The sequence below is a fragment of the Danio rerio genome, chromosome 16 (genome assembly GCF_049306965.1).
Source record: "Danio rerio strain Tuebingen ecotype United States chromosome 16, GRCz12tu, whole genome shotgun sequence".
Classification (NCBI taxonomy): domain Eukaryota; kingdom Metazoa; phylum Chordata; class Actinopteri; order Cypriniformes; family Danionidae; genus Danio; species Danio rerio.
Window position 1 is genome coordinate 34,048,351 of NC_133191.1, and position 16,889 is coordinate 34,065,239.

The window sequence follows — 16,889 nt, forward strand, 5'->3', positions numbered from 1 at the left end:
GACAGCCAGCCCAACGACTTCTGGTGAGCGGTCTTTCCATTACAAAATTGCCACATTTACAATTAGTTTTCTTTAAAAATAAGTGATCTTCCCTGCCTGATAAATTTACGATATAAAGTAAGTCTCAGACTGGACGAAAAGCATTGCATTAAATTAAATTTTTCCTCGCTATGTCTTTACAATATTTAGAGTATCTTCAATGAATTTCTGTGGTAGCTTGCTGCCACTGACAATGCTTCTGTTTACACAGTCTATCACCTCGTTTTACGCTTGAACAACTAAATGGATGCACAAATTTATTTAACTGATTGTGTTTTAATTACATTACGATGTCGATGCTGTAAAAGGAACCTTAAGTCACAGAAACATTTTTCAACGAAAGTTTAACACTGGCTGAAAATCACTAGCTGAGTATATTAGCCCGTTGTCCTTATTTTGAGGCCACTTTTTTTGGATTTTAAGTTATCCTAACAGGAGTTTTTTTCATGAGTTAGATATGTTTTAAAGCAATAGAGCTGCACGATTATTTGTACTTAAATCAATTTTAAAGCTATGATTCTCATGCACATCATGTCAGGTAAACACAACTCTGTCATCAGTAGTAAATCTCCTCCAGAAGGCAGAGGAAAACTGTAAATGCCACAAAAAAGACAAGGGAAAATCAAACAGAGCAGAGGATTTTACTGCTTTTATGGATTTAATGTGACTAATAAAATTAACTACGGAATCATCTCACACAATGATTTACTTCAAACAATCGACAGAAGAAAATTTTAAGTGTGGTATTTTCACACGCTTTCAGATAAGCAGCAACAGGGACAGAGACATAGATCACTGAGAAGAAACACAAACAGCTGTCAAATTGCAGAATTATTCTTTTCAATCTCAGGATCACATGAATAAATCGTCTACAATGTTTTGCGTAGAGTAACAACTTAAGCGTGACAATTTACTTTGGCTCTCTGTGTAAATGCTGCTCCATCTAAAAGAAACTGCTGGAGATTTACAGCTGAGAAGAACTTTACTGCCAAAATGAGCAAGAAAATCAATCAACCGCTCAGCTGTATGAAAAACAATATCATAAACGCATAAAAATTATATACTTTTATATAGAAAGAGATACTTTAAAAAAAGATCACAGATCAAACTTTGAAAACACTTTTAGGATCTTATGAAATTATTATCAATTAATGGCATTACATTTGTTTTCACATAGACGATTACCATCAACTCGCTTTTTATGAATAATCAATGAACTGAATTCCAGCTAAAAATGTTCCCACAAAGATTTTTTTTACTTGATGCAAGTCATAATGGCGCCAATATTGGCATCAGTCAATAAATGCTGATTTTTAAAGCAAAACTTTATTACAACATTTCTATATCAGTTTATCCCTAATTGAGTATGTCTAAATGGACAACAATAATCAGATTTTAATACGATTACCCTAATACTCTGATTAAGAGACTACCATGTAAACAACAATTTTTGATGACCTTAATCTGACTAATGTCATAATCAAACTAAACAGAAATCCAATTAAGACATGTGGAGCATGCCAATTTTAGTTACATTATTGAAGTACAGTACACACATGTAAACACCACAATCAAACTATTACTATTGTGTAGGATTTACGCCGCATTTTGTGACAGGATAATCTATAAACACATGTATGTTTAACACTATTCTCTGCATCAACCAAGTCAGACAAGGACCATAAACACTCAAACTTTTTTTTTCATTCAGGTTGCTGGGTATCAAATTCCATTAAAATAACACTCTTCCAGCAGTTCATACTCACATCCAATTTCTCTTTTGTCATGGGGGGCATGCATGAAATTTTTCTGAATGAAAATGAGAGTGCCAAAAAGCAGTTAAGGTTAAAAAATTTAAAATGAAACCCCCAAAATTACATGAAACTTCGGAGGAAACGGATAGCACGATGACACAATGGCGTTAATTGATCTACAGTATGTGCTAAAACATGTAAAATGGTCTCATGAAAGACACATTCAAAAAGCAACTCCATAATCATTTTATAGTCTTATTCAGATTAAGGCAAATAATTTGATTACTGTTGTCCATGTAAACATAGTTATTGTCATCTTCATCTTGTATGACCTAACTGAATTAATTGACAGCAATCTTTCATTAATTTGGGATTGCTTAATTTTATAGGAGCACAATTTGAAAACAGAAATGAATCAAAACACACTGACAAGCCAATGAAAGCTTTCATTTAAGCAATTATAGAGGTGTCATCTAAACACAACCACTGGCAATCTCATGCCATTGTATGAACACTGATAAACATGACAGCCTGATCGGCTCGATATTCAACTATCAAAGCAAAATCTAGCACAGGATGCTGCAAACACAAACAGGAGGTTGGACTCCTGGGAGGAAATAAAGGAAAAGGTCTAGACACCGACACACAGATAGACAGATGTCTCCTGTAAGCATGCCAGACAAGTGGCCATGAATACTATAATAATGTCAGATATTCTGCCAGCAGAGTTTCAACTACAACAATCCATGACAGAAAATTATAGCATTCCAGAGCTGCGAGGTCAACACAACAATGACTGACGGTTTCACGTCAACTAAATCAGACCAAAACTTTCCCACAATTTGTCTTGCAAAGTCTCTCTTAGGATGGTTAGATGATGAATGGCTAAGCATGCATGTTGTTTATTGTGCAATAAACTGAGATGAGTGGTCATTTGGCCTAGACATCCTTCGATATCAGACCAATCAGAATCAAGTGCTCCGCAGAGAATACTGAAATAAGCAGTAATGTCATTGTCAATCACATAAAACTAGAAGCAATAATGTAGCCGCTGACCCAGAAGGAGCTGATGGCATATATAAATTTAACATCTTCTGTCTTTAAGGAATAGTTCTTCAAAAAACAAACAGGGTTCAACGCTAAGGATATTTTCTACTGGCCTGATTGGACCACTGGTTCAGATTTTTACTTGCCCTGCCAAAATTTTCACTGGCCCCACTTTAAAGAATTCAATTAAAATAGCTAATTCTTAGCCAGATATTTTAAATGATGTGTCAAAAATAATGCCTGTAAATCTAGAATTTAAATATTTATATATATTTTTTAAATATTTAGCAGTAAAATAAAGCTGTATGTGCAGGTATTTTGTTGCAAAACAAAAGGTGGCTGACCTAAAAGTGACAGAAAACTATGCAAAACATCACTTCATCTTTTTCATCGTGTTGTGCCCATGTAAATATCTGATTCCACAACGTTAGAAACAGACGTTTTCTTTTAGCCTCATAATCTGATGTTGCTATCTCTTCACTGTACTGGTTTTTTACCAGGTTATGTAAAGAAATAATGTGCTCACAACATCCAATCAGATAAAAGGAACCAAAAAGCAATATGGGGTTTATGACTTCATAGAAAAGGCAAAACATTCAAAGACTTAAAAGCACAAATTGTTTCTCAATTCTAAAACTTTATATATGCACGCAATTGACAAATACTCAAAGGCAAATTCAAATTTTGTGACATGGCAGCACTGGCCTGATCGGGCCAGTAACAATTCTCTCTACTGTCCCTAACATCTATCACGCTGGCCCCGGGCCATCGGGCAGTCCTTATTGTTGAGCCCTGCTTATTGATAATGTAATGTTATTTGATATAATGTAAACACTCTTGGGGCATAAAAAACAGTGGTTTAATAGTTTAATTTTGTTTAGTTGTCGTAAAGCACTTTTTCCAGCCCTTTGATTATAGTAAGGAGCTATATACATCAAATATAATAATAAAGTTATTAGTAATAACAATAATAATACATTTTATTTATAGTGCGCTTTTCTCTGACCCAAAGCGCTAACAGGCATACAAGGCAAACAAAGCAGAACAATAAAAACTGTAAAAAAAAAAAAAAAAAAAAAAAAAACAACAAAATATGAAGGATTCAATACAATTGGATGATAAAATTAACAAAAATAATCAATCTAAGTTAAAAGTAGCAGTAAAAAGGTTATATATAAAAGTTTGATTGATTGATGTGTGTGAATCATATAAAGTGCATAAACTAGTAAAATCAACCCACCTTTTTACATAAACCCTGATAAACTATTCAAAAAGTTATTTCATTCCAGGGCTTGCTTAGTGGTTTCTTTAGGTAGTGTTCGAATAACTGGAGTGATGAATGAGTTGGCAGAAAGCAACAACACAGGGTCATATTTGCTGGTATATTGGCTCCGTTAGATTCAGAATGCCTGTCTGGCACGTCTAAAAGTAGATTTTGATTGAGTAACTGTGTTGGCTCGAGCTGCAACCTTTTTCAGACTATATTTTGACTAAAAAGTACCATTTCAAAACAATTATTAGTTTTTTTTTCTCAGTGTGTATTAAAGGTAACAAATAACAATATTCCAAATGATCATAGATATACACACTAGATATCGCATACGGACCCTGAGCATGCATCAATAGCGTCGCCACATTTGTACAGTGCTCCAGAACAAATTTTATTCAACCGCACTAGTCAAGACTAAAGTCAATCTGAAGATGCTGGATTTTTGTGCTGTTTAGGGGTGTAGTAACGATCAAACAAAGGAAACAAAGCATAAAGGGATAACATTTCATATGTAAGATTATGTTTTTGTATGTTACAACCTTTTGTGCTAAACAAGTAATGTTATTGATGATAATACAGTCACTTACTGCACTGACCATACGGCAAAGAAGGACTAACTTGCACTAAAGTCTAGGCTAATACTAGTTTTGTTGAATAAAATCAGCAAACAATGTTAACGAAATATGACAAAAAGAAGCTACGGTGCTAGAAACTTGTATTATTGTCAGCTAAGTGTAGCAATGGCTAGTTTTTGAAGTAACTTATAAGTGGGTCTGATAACATAACAGTGCCTGCGCCTTAATATGCATACTTTCCAAAATAAATTATTGCATATTATAGATGTTACGTACCATTTAGATCAGAAATGGGGATATGCACATTGAGACGCAGGGCTTCCAATGGTTCACTTGAATTGTTTATAGCAAATATTCACTTAAAAAACAAATCGCTGTTTCAGGACACAGATTAGATTAAATTTTATTTTAGTGGGAGGATAATACATTTCTATGCACGCGCACACACATGCACACACACACACACGCTCTTTGTCAGCAATGCTCATGCGATTACTTATCCAACGATGTCGTAAAGTGATGTAAAATTAAAATTTTCATAATTTTAAAACATTTGCATACTGATAATAATAAAAATAAAAGCTAATTAATTAAACTAAAAAGTAACTCGCGTTACATTTTCAAAAAAGAAACTCCAATACTATACTTACTTTTTAAAGTAATGCGTTACTTTACTCGTTACTTAGAAAACTATTATTTTTACATAACTCACGTTACTTGTAATGCCCTACTACAACACTGATCATCATTATTCTCACTGTAAAAGATGCTGGGTTCCACACAAATTTTTTTACCTTGCCCCAACATAAAATGATTAAGCAAGCTTGATTGTTTTTACAAATTTAAGTGAATTGAACATTTGAGAATTTAACAATTAAACAGTTACGTTGTCCAAAAAAAGCCTCAAGAATAGTTGATTCAGATATTTGGCTACTGTCATTCTCTGCTGGATTATAATGTGTCCATACAAAGCACCATAATTCCTAAATGATTATTGTTAAGAGTGTCATTCCAAAACTGTGGAAATCAGATTCTATTCCTCAATTTAAGACATGGTTAACTTATCTCAATTCAATTGAATTCATTTTTATTTGTATTGCACTTTTACAATGTATGTGTTAAAGTAGCTTCACATAGAAGAGTATAGTGAATTGAAACAGTGCAGTTCAGTTTTCAGAGTTTAAGTTCAGCTCAGTTCAATGTGTTTTAATATTCACTGCTGAGAGTCCAAACACTGAATAGTAATCCATCGACGCGCAGCTCTACAAGTCCTGAACTATGTAAACCAGTGGCGAGAAAAAAAAAATTTCACAAATGGCCTAAAGTGAAAAGAAGAAAAACTTTGAGAGAAACCTGGCTCAGTTGTGACATTTTTTGATCACCTGGACCAATATAATACGGATTCTGAGCAGCAGTGTAATGCTTAATATGCTCACTACCCCTATTGATTGCCTCTTTATATTTTCATTAAAACTGTTTAACTGTTTTTTAATAATAACATTTTTTTCTTTATCTATTTTTTTATTTTAATTTATATAACTATTATTTTCTTTGTATTATCATGCTTATTCCTTTTTTTATTGTTGTGTTGTTTTGTAATTACTAAAGAAATGTAAACTAATAAAAACATGTTAAAAAAATTAATAGTTGATTTAGTAATTTTAGATAAGTAGTTTGGCCAAGCAGCAAAAGTGTTGCTGAATGCAGAAAGTTGCAATAAAAAAGTATTTGTCATTCATTGAATCATTCAAGAAACTTGTTATTAAATGCTGATTCATTCAGAATAAAAAAAATCAAAGTGAGTCATTGAATTATTCATTTTTAAAAATTAATTCAGATATAATATACTTCAAATAGATTAAATTAGCATAAAAAGCCACTAAGTGCACAAGACACATTTTCAATGCTGTTTTAGTTTCAGTTTCTCTTTAAGCACCTCTCCTACCTTTTCTGAAGAAAGGCCAGCAGGTACACGCCAGCGCAAATCTTAGTTCAGGGCTCAAACAGCCCTCTAAAAACATAAACAAAGTCCAAAACACACATCCACACTGGCGAGTGCAAAAAAAGTCAACAAAATGTCAAATCCACATTATGCTAACTCAGTCTTTAGGTACACGTTTCAGACATAAAGGCCTTTACAAACATATTCAAGCAGACAATACATTTAAGTAGCTTTTTCTGAGTGACATTATATCCTGCTAATCATAATGTGTCCGGAGTGGCCCGTGCTTTATGTAATCGGTTATCCAGTTCCTGCCCGCTTGTCCTGAGGAATCCAGGAGAACACACAACACTTCCTGACAAGATGGTCATGAGCCAAAGACCTACAAATCACAACACTTGGGTTAAACCAGCTGATAGACCGCAGGCTCTCACGCTGGCCTACATGAAAAACACGACTGTACAAACACAAAAGTAAACACACGTGGTTAAATGGGACCTTGGCCAGAAGGAGGAGTTCATGCGCATATCTGACTGATAACCCTGCTTAACGTTTACAATTCAATCAAACTCTGGCCAGCAGCATCTGAAAGTTGTATTTCTGTAACAGACAAAATAAAACCTCAGAATACTGAACACAAGTCCCAGTTTATACCTGAATTTCAGGTGCAGCATTGACAATCGAATTACAAATGAACAAAGCTAAATATGCCTGAGAATGGGGTCTTAAATGTTTAAAACTTGTAAACTTTCAACACCTTCAAGAGGAATTTAGAAATCAGATCAGATTGCTTTTATAGAGTAAACATTCATGTGGCTGAATGTGTTCAAAGCAGCAGTCAGGCATGACAGAGACGTTCTGGAAGATTTCACTGTGTTATACGATTGACTATAACCTCAAGCTGGAAAATACTGTAATAAATTCTGGATTCCACACAACTGATTTGTGTTAGGACAGCATGAAGAAATTAAGTTAAATGATTAGCTTTAACAAATTTAAATGGACTAAACATTTAAGAATTAAGTTTGTCCTGTTAACTCAAGAATTGCATTGTTCGAGCTCAATTTAAATTAGTTTAAACAAACAGCAAACATCATTGTTCAAATGTATGACCTAAAATCAAAACCATGATTAACTGAACAAACTACCTCGATTTCGATTATTGAATGATTATTTTATTATCAATGTAATTATTTATTTACTTTTTTCCTCTCGTAGTTCATTATGTTACCATTTGCACTGTGATACAAGTATTTAGGGTATTTTTCTACTAAAAGAGCACGTTTCTATTCTTTAAGATATATATATATATATATATATATATATATATATATATATATATATATATATATATATATATATATATATATATATATATACATATATATATATATATACATATATATATATATATACATATATATATATATATATATACATATATATATATATATATATATATATATATATATACACATACATATATATATACATACATATATATATATATATATATATATATATATATATATATATATATATATATATATATATATATATATATATATATATATATATTTATTTATTTATTTATTTGAAGGAAAGACACTATTTATGGTTCATTGATGAAAACTTACAACCAAAATTAAGACAGTCCTCTTATTAAAAAAGTGGTCACATTTCAGTTTTAACGTAAAAGACAAGTTTTTTTTTTTTTTTTTTTTTTGCAAACAAAATACTTGAATATTTAATTGTCAAAAGTGGGATATAACCAGCATAATCTTGTGAGCAACACTAAAGTAAAAAACAACACCAGGGATCTAAATATTTACTATTTTAACTTTTGTTTATTATAGAACTTTTGCTGGCAGTTCAACCCAATGAGGCGATCCTTATCTCTAACTTAGAGAATATGCTGAGGGAAAGTATGTGAGTGATGCTTGACACATTACAGGTTGATTTAAAATAAAAAGAAATGTGGCTACTAATAATCTGTCAGGATTCTGAATACATTGTCTGCATTTACTGGAACTGATTTTCTGAAGTGATATATAAATATGACACATAAGCTTTCTGCCCACCCAATAACAAATTAACCAGCATCAAAGAATATAATTTACCTGACATATGAGAGAATTCTCTCGTTTTTGTCAGATTGCCAACCATAACCATGCTTTCATTGCAATGTAAGCGAAACCAAGCGCCCAGTTTGTCCACATATGGTAATACGATTTTGAGGAGGATTACCAACAATAAACAGGATTTTAAATAAATTACATCATTTATACACTGAAAAAAATGATTCATTGGGTTTACAAATTTTTTTTTTAAGGTAAGTGGTTGCAAACTATTTATGTGTTTAAATTTAAACAAACAAACACAATTTAGTAATGTTCAACCTAATTTTTTCATTTAATTTTTGCAAAAGAAATTTGTTTAAAATAAATTATTTAGTGTAGGTTTTGAATTCTGGTTTCTATTCGATTAATCGTACTGTAACCACATACGGATTCCATAAAATTGTAAAAGAAACAGTCAGCAGTCACAGTAAGTTTAATTCATATCTTAATAGGCTTTGTGGTTAATTATATGATGCAAAGAACAGTTTAGCACTGCTTCCATTCTTATTAGGCCAGTTTCCACTGCATATGGTCCTTTATTAGAAAAGTGATTGTCATATGATGTTTTGATTATTCCTGGCAGTCAGAGTAAGTTTATTTAACTGACTGATTCACCTTTCATCTAGTTAATGATTAATCAACTGAGCACAATCTACGTTTATTAAAACAACACTCTCCCCTCATATAAATCCAAGCTTAATTCCTTGTGAAACTCTAGTTTTACCACAAATATAATATTGATATCATTTTCTGATCCAGACTTCAGTATGTTGTTCAATCAAAAAACATATATACATCCAAATTTTATTTCCAAATTTTGGAGAAAGTGTAGTGTGCAGTATGTTGGTATCATCATGCTACTCCGACGTCTCCGGGCAGCATTTTAAAATCATTTTAAACCATTTAGGAGCTTAACTCTAGTTATAACACTTACATGTTCTGAATCTATTTCAGGTATAAGCACAAAATGATACGATTCTTGAACTGTTGTTACACTCATTGCTTAATATTTTACTCAGAGCAGCTTTATGCATACAGCTTCAGACTACTAAAATTGTTAATATCAAGAAACAGGGCCTCTATTAATAAACTGGCTTAAAATAATGTACAAGAGGAAATATCTAAGCCTTACATGGGGGTGGAGGTGGTTGTCTATTGTCCAGGACAATGGGGGGTCACTGCGGCCTCAGTAACTGCTTTAAGTCAGCTGAACACTGAGCTCTTTTGCTCATGCCCAAAATATTATGAATCTTGACACCAAATATGACCACAAGAGATTACACGGGAACACCTGAGATCATTATATTTAGCTGCACTGTTTCCATAAAGGAAATAGGTCCAGTAGTGTTACAGTGAACACAAAAGAAAATGACTAAGAATTCTACACATACTGTAAGTGTTCTTGACTGAACCAGAGGCAAGACACAGAAGCTTTGTTTCGGTATTTAATGACTGCCATAGCAGTTTTCCAAAATATCAGTCATCCAGGCATGAATGGTAACTTTCTCCACAAATACCAACTAAACAGGTCAACGATGTGTTAAAGTAAAGCTTAAAGGGGTTATGACAAGCAATCAAATTTTGCTTGAACTTTTAACATATTACAGGTCTCTGAACATTAAAACATCCTGCAAGTTTCATACCTTAAAACATGCTTCTCCTAACAAAGCATTCATTTGTAAGTTAAAGAAAAAATAGTTTGTTTGGATATGAAGTAGCTGTGTGATGTCACAAGACAAGTACACTTCATCCAGAGTGAGAATGGGACAAATAGTAGACCATATGTCCCATCCACCCACAGTTAACGGTAGGTTTTCTTACTAGATACAGTGACTGAATAAATGTAAATTGACCTTTCCTAAATTCCCTGCATGACACTTCCATTATTGTTTTTTTTGTATTGATAATGTTTCTATAATATTTCTCATCTGCTATGATAATTAAGGTTCTATGTTACATCTAAAGCAAAACAAAATGTTTATTGTAGTGTTGCGTAGCATAATAATATTCTGATTAAACCACATATGTCTGTTCTGAGATTTTTTTATTTACTGTAATTCTTTTGCACCTTGGATGAGTCAGAACCACTGTGGGCTATGGAGGATGAGTGAGCTCTAAGATTTCAACTAAAATAGAAATTTGACAGTATAAATGCAAAGATGAATGAAGGTCTCAGGCGACTGGAAGGACATGAGGTTGAGTAATTAATAGCAGAATTTTTGCCCTTTAATACGTCCAAATTAGATGTATCAACATTGTATAAATAAATGAAGTGTGACAGTTTAGAGCAGGGGTGGCCAATCCTGTTCCTGGAGATCTACCTTCCTGCAGATTTCAGTTGCAACCCTTATCAAACACACCTGTCTGTAATTATCAAGTGGATTTCAGGTCCTAATTAATTGGTTCAGGTGGGTTTGATCAGGGTAGGAGCTAAACTGTACAGGAAGGTAGATCTCCAAAAACAGGATTGAGCACCCCTGGTTTAGAGTAAATTTAAAAACATTTTTTTTTAAATGAACAGTAAAATTCTTGCAAATAAAGATGCAGTTCTTAAAGTAAAATGTACAGTGTTCACCGAACACAAGTACTGCATCACAGCAAAAGCAAAAATAAAGAGTCTACAGTGAACACCATACTGTATAAACATACAAATAACCAGAAAAACGAATTATTTAAAATCAGATTCTGATATGTTTTATGCCTAATCACCCTGACCCTGTTAAATCCAACTTAAGATAATAAATATAGAACAAAACAAAAAAGCAATTGTAATAAAAACAACTATTGAAATGAGTGTCATTCTTATTTTTCAGCAGTGTGCATGTTCTGCCTTCGCCTTATCTTTCCCTCAGCAGTCAGTGGTCTTTTCAAAGAGCCCACTCTGCGCCAGAGAGACTGGACACCACACAAAAAGCTCCTGTATCTGAGCTCAAGAAACGTAAGCAGAGACATCTGATAGTGAGAGTGGTCTTTCTCTCTCCTTGTCTCTCTCACTGAACTGTCTCCACCGCAGCTATAGGTTAAAGAGAAGCTCTTTTCAAACCCTAATTCTGCACAGACACACACGGGTCCAAACAAAAGGGACACAAAAGCTCCAAGCACACATATTATTTGCAGCAAACTTACAAGTCCTTAGAAAGAGTGAAAATGTTTCTGTGCCTGTGGAAAACCTTATTCTGACTTCAGGCTCAACTTTTCCTCTAAAGACAAGAAAGAATTAACAAAAAGTCTGACATTTCTTTGCCATATTAGATCTAAAACTCTGGTCATGAAAAAGCGTAAAAAAAAAACTGTTCTTGTCTTGTTCCTCTTCATGTACCTTTGCCTTGTCATTGCTCTCTGTCCTTATTTCTTTGTTCTTGGCCTCTAGAAAAGGTCACTTTTCCAACTCATTATGTGTATAACACTGTTCGGCAATCGCATCTTTCATTCTCCTTTCAGACTCGCGGCTAATTCTCCTCTTTTAATGGTGGTATTTTTATGGTATTTTTTGCATAGCAAAGGATCTGATTGTGGTGGAGCCACACAGGAAATCTGATTTCATCTTTTTGGCCTGGAAAGTTAGAGAAGAAACAAAAGGATGCTATTGTGGGAAAAGAGTGAGTGTAGGACACAATGACTTATGACAAAATAATGAAGTAATAATTCACATGAACAAAAATGGGTGGTGGTAAGCTGTAAATTTCAATCGATATGCAAAATTGTCCTTGCTGAAATGTGAGAAAAGCATTAAAAATAAGAAGCATTTTCATTTGTAAAGGCAAATAATCTCTAAGGTCTGGTAAAAATCAATATTCAAAAGAAATCAGACTACATATCTGTTCATTAACAGGTTCCATATTTTGTGGTTCATGGTTTTCTGTTTATTTATGATTGTGAATTGCATTATGGTAGCTTTTTTCTGCTCGGTCGAACTTTGATGTTGAAAACAGTTTAACAGAGTGACTTTTATTGACATTTTAGTAGTTTGAGACTAGATATTGCTAAACAAATAATTTCACATACTCAAACTCTAGTGTGACCGTGGCTTCAATAATTGTGTTGTCAATTATTCCTTGCTTAATGGTGACCGTTAGTGAATGTAAAGCAAAACAAAAAAAAAAAAAAATTTTTATCACGATTTTGACACGCACAGATGGTTTACAGTGTAAATCTGTAACATATTTTCTATGGAAAACAATTAGATCTTCATCAAAGACCTGTAACGTGTCTCTAAAACAGACCGCCAAACAAGTAAGGCTCCGACGTTGCGTTTGAATAGTTGCGTGTTCTTTTGCAAGTGTCCACAGATTTATTTTTTTTTTTTGCCATGCATAGATAATAGACCTCTTTGTGACACTCGTGTTAAATAATCCATTTATGCAAGAACTGAGCGATCAGCTTAATACTTTGCATAGAATATACACATTTCAGTAAACTAATTACCTCAGACGATCACAGAACACCCAACCATCCAGTGCATTTTAATTTTCCCCCCAAACAAATCTGCAGCAGTGTTTTGTTAGTTTGTCATCCTCTAAGAAAACAGTTGATGGGTGCCGAGCAATGACAAAAACTCAATACATATTAAATGCTTAAGGAAGGAAAGGGGTCTGGATGCAGACCTGGTGCAGTGGAATCTGAGCTGCATCCCATGCTTTTTAAATTCACCTAACCCCACCCCTCACAGTGACGTCACTAGCTTCATTGAGTGCATTATATATTCGACATTGCATCACTGAGATGCAGCCCCAGCTTGCATCATCAAGGCTGCATCCAGATATTATTAGAAGGAAGTGATGCACCTCATGCTTTCCACACACTTTTAGACGTGATATGTGAATGACAGGTCTTAGAAATTAGCTGATTCTGTGATTCAGTGATCTGCATTTCTCTATACAAAGTAATGGCACACCACTGGTGTTGACTTTTTGTGGGTACCAAGTCAAGTCCTCCTGTGCTGAACTCATCATCTTCAGTCTCCTGTTTTCAACTCGCACTCTTTTTAGCTGAGCTATGTTACAATTTGATCAAACAGCATATTGCAGGAAAATCGTGCTGTAAGGTGATATAGAATTCACGCATGTTCAAATTTCGATTTAGATATAATTTCAATTAATCGCACAGTCTGTACTCTGTAAAATAACTAAGTTTGTAAAATAAAAGAAAATGTACTGGCAGCTTATTGCAATGTTTTTTGTACCATATTTTACAACACCAACCCAGACAATATATCACTTCAAACTATTAAAATGTCAATAAAAGTCATTTTTTCAAAGGTTTGAACATCAAAAGCTGTTGGAGGAAAGATCAAGTTTCCACATCTGTGACAGTGTAGTGAGATAATACATTTGAATATCCGCTTGTTAAGTGTGACGTCACGGAAAGCAACTTCCCGGTCCAAGTGCTCTATTCAACTGAATGGGGAGACTCATGAAATGGTAATAATAAGCGTTTACAAAGCGATTTGATACTTTCGAAAATCACGATCGCAATATATACAGTTAAAGTCAGAATTATTAGCCCCCTTCGATTTTTTTTCTTCTTTTTAAAATATTTTCCAAAAGATAATTAACAGAGCAAGGACATTTTCACAGTATGTCTGATAATATTTTTTCTTCTGGAGAAAGTCTTATTTGTTTTATTTCGGCTAGAATTAAAGCAGTTTTGAATTTTTTATGTACCATTTGAGTGACAAAATTATTAGCCCCTTTAAGCTATATTTTTTCTCGATAACCAAAAGAACAAACCACTGTTATACAATAACTTGCCTAATTCTCCTAACCTGCCTAGTTAACTTAATTAACCTAGTTAAGCCTTTACATGTCAATTTAAGCTGTATAGAATTGTCTTAAAATTTCTAGTCAAATATTATTTACAGTCATCATGGTAAAGATAAAATAAACCAGTTATTAGAAATGAGTTATTAAAATTATTATGTTTAGAAATGTGTTGAAAAACTCTTCTCTCCGTTAAACAGAAATTGAGAAAAAAATAAATAAGCAATCTAATAATTTAGGGGGGCTAATAATTCTGACTTCAACTGTATATGTCCATGCCTAATATCCAATGGCCATAAAATTATTAATTTTTTTATAAATTGTTAAAACTTTGGTATTTGTGATGCAGCAAGCCCAGAGATTGTTGTGTATACACTATGACTTTATATAAAATTAACTTTAATGTGTGATATGACTATAAAGTGAGCGTAAACGAATGATTTCTCAACTCAAATGAGTAGCAGCTTGGACCCGGAAACAGTATTACATACAGTACGTCACCACTTAACAAGCGGATAATTAAAAATTTTAAGTCTTTTGGGGGACAGCATGATCGTTTTATGTTTGATCTACTTAAATTTGTAAAAACGAATAAGTTCTGTGATGCTGCCCCAGCACAAATCGATTGTGTGGTACCCAGCATTTTTTATCGTGAAAGTACGAAATAAATAAAACAAAATAAAAATGTAAATAGAGCCATAAAATGTTTAACTTTGAGATGAATGGATTCTAAACCACTTTCTACTTCCATGTGGATTAAAGAAGTGTCATCCTATAAGACTTTGGAGAAAAAAAAAATGTAAAAAGCAGCAAGATGTGTTTGTCAAAAACTGGGGCAGCTTTATTTTGTACGTGGGTATAACAGGACAGAAAGCTTAGAACCTGACTTTTTAATATTTTCTTGATTTATTTTATTGATGATTTATTTGTGGCACTATGGGTTGAAAATCTGGGACACGTGTAAGGTGGTATGTGTGGGGATGAAAGATCCATTTAGCTTATTCTGTACTTTGTGTTTAACTTGGAAAAACCCAATAAACACAATGTTAAAAAAATTGTAACCAGTCAACATGCTCTATTAGCAACATCCCAACAATGAAACTAAAACTAATGATTACAAGCATTATTATATTCTAGTATGAGGTAAGATTCCCACACAAAATGAGTGAAGCACCAATGGGAATTGGGCCCTCAGTAATAAAGCTCCACTCCCCCTACATGACTACTCTTGCACTGAAGTCAGCGGACGGATAATCAGGCTGACAGCAGCTCTCTGATTGTTCATTAAACTCAGCCTAATGAGTTGGAGCTCTTAGACAGAGAGCTGAATTCTCAGTCCTATATTGCGGGTAAAAAACATTCATCACTTGCTGCGCTAGCATGGCTGCTTTTTCCTAAATCACTCTAAGAAATATCACATATTTAGAAATACAGTTGAAATCTTAATTATTATCTCCCCTTTGAATTTTGTTTCTATTAAAAATATTTCCCAAATTATGTTTAACAGAGCAGGAAATATTCACACAATATGTCTAATAATATTTTTTATTGTTTTATTTCGGCTAGAATAAAAGCAGTTTTTAATTTTTTAAACACCATTTAAGGCCAACATTTTTAGAACCTTTAAGCTAGATTTTTTCGATAGTCTACAGAACAAACCATCACTATACAATAACTTGCTCAATTACTCTAACCTGCCTAGTTAACCTAGCTTTAAATGTCACATTAAGCTGTATAGAAGTGTCTTGAAAAATATCTATTATAAACAACTTAGCATAAGTAAATAAAACAGGATTCAATTTATGGTGTTGATAATCTACCCTTGTCATGACTTATTGCATTTTTTTGTCCAGAAGTGTATATTTTAGGTTTGAAAACATGGAATATTTCATTCTGACTTATTGTCATTTCCTGCAATAAATTACCTAAATGATATTAATCTTACAATGACACTATCAGCAGTAGAACATATGACAATAACTGATAAATAAGGGATAATGTTTGTATGCACAATATCCTGCTTATCCTACAACGCTACATGCCACAAAACTATACCATTCAAAAGTTAATTTATTCACTATGATCATGGTCTTAATTAAAGGAAGGAACAAATGACAACAACCCATTGAACTGTTAGAACAATAATGCACACCTGAAACCGCGGCATGCGAAAATCTGTCATACGGAGCAGCAAAAACAGGTGCAAATAACAATATGATCAGATATTTAAAGGCAAGCGATTGGTTGATATTTTAAATTTCTGTACAGAGAGGTCATTTTTTCCATCTTCTATTGGTTTGATGTGATGCGGTTTTGCAGGTCAGAGTTTACCATTCTGAAACTTTGCAATGTAGCGACATGTAAAGCTTGTCACACAATCTTG

General features: G+C 33.3%; 1 protein-coding gene across 46 annotated transcripts in view; it reads right to left on the minus strand.

Moving 5' to 3' along the window:
- ptk2ab (protein tyrosine kinase 2ab) overlaps nt 1-16,889 on the minus strand; it is a 133,404-nt gene that overhangs the window by 90,248 nt on the left and 26,267 nt on the right. For 5 of the 46 annotated variants that reach the window (XM_073924543.1, XM_073924530.1, XM_073924527.1 and 2 more), the window contains exon 1: nt 6,631-7,090. In XM_073924543.1, the coding sequence (XP_073780644.1) occupies nt 6,631-6,706 (76 nt within the window). In that variant the 5' untranslated portion in view covers nt 6,707-7,090. 46 annotated transcript variants of the gene reach the window in all.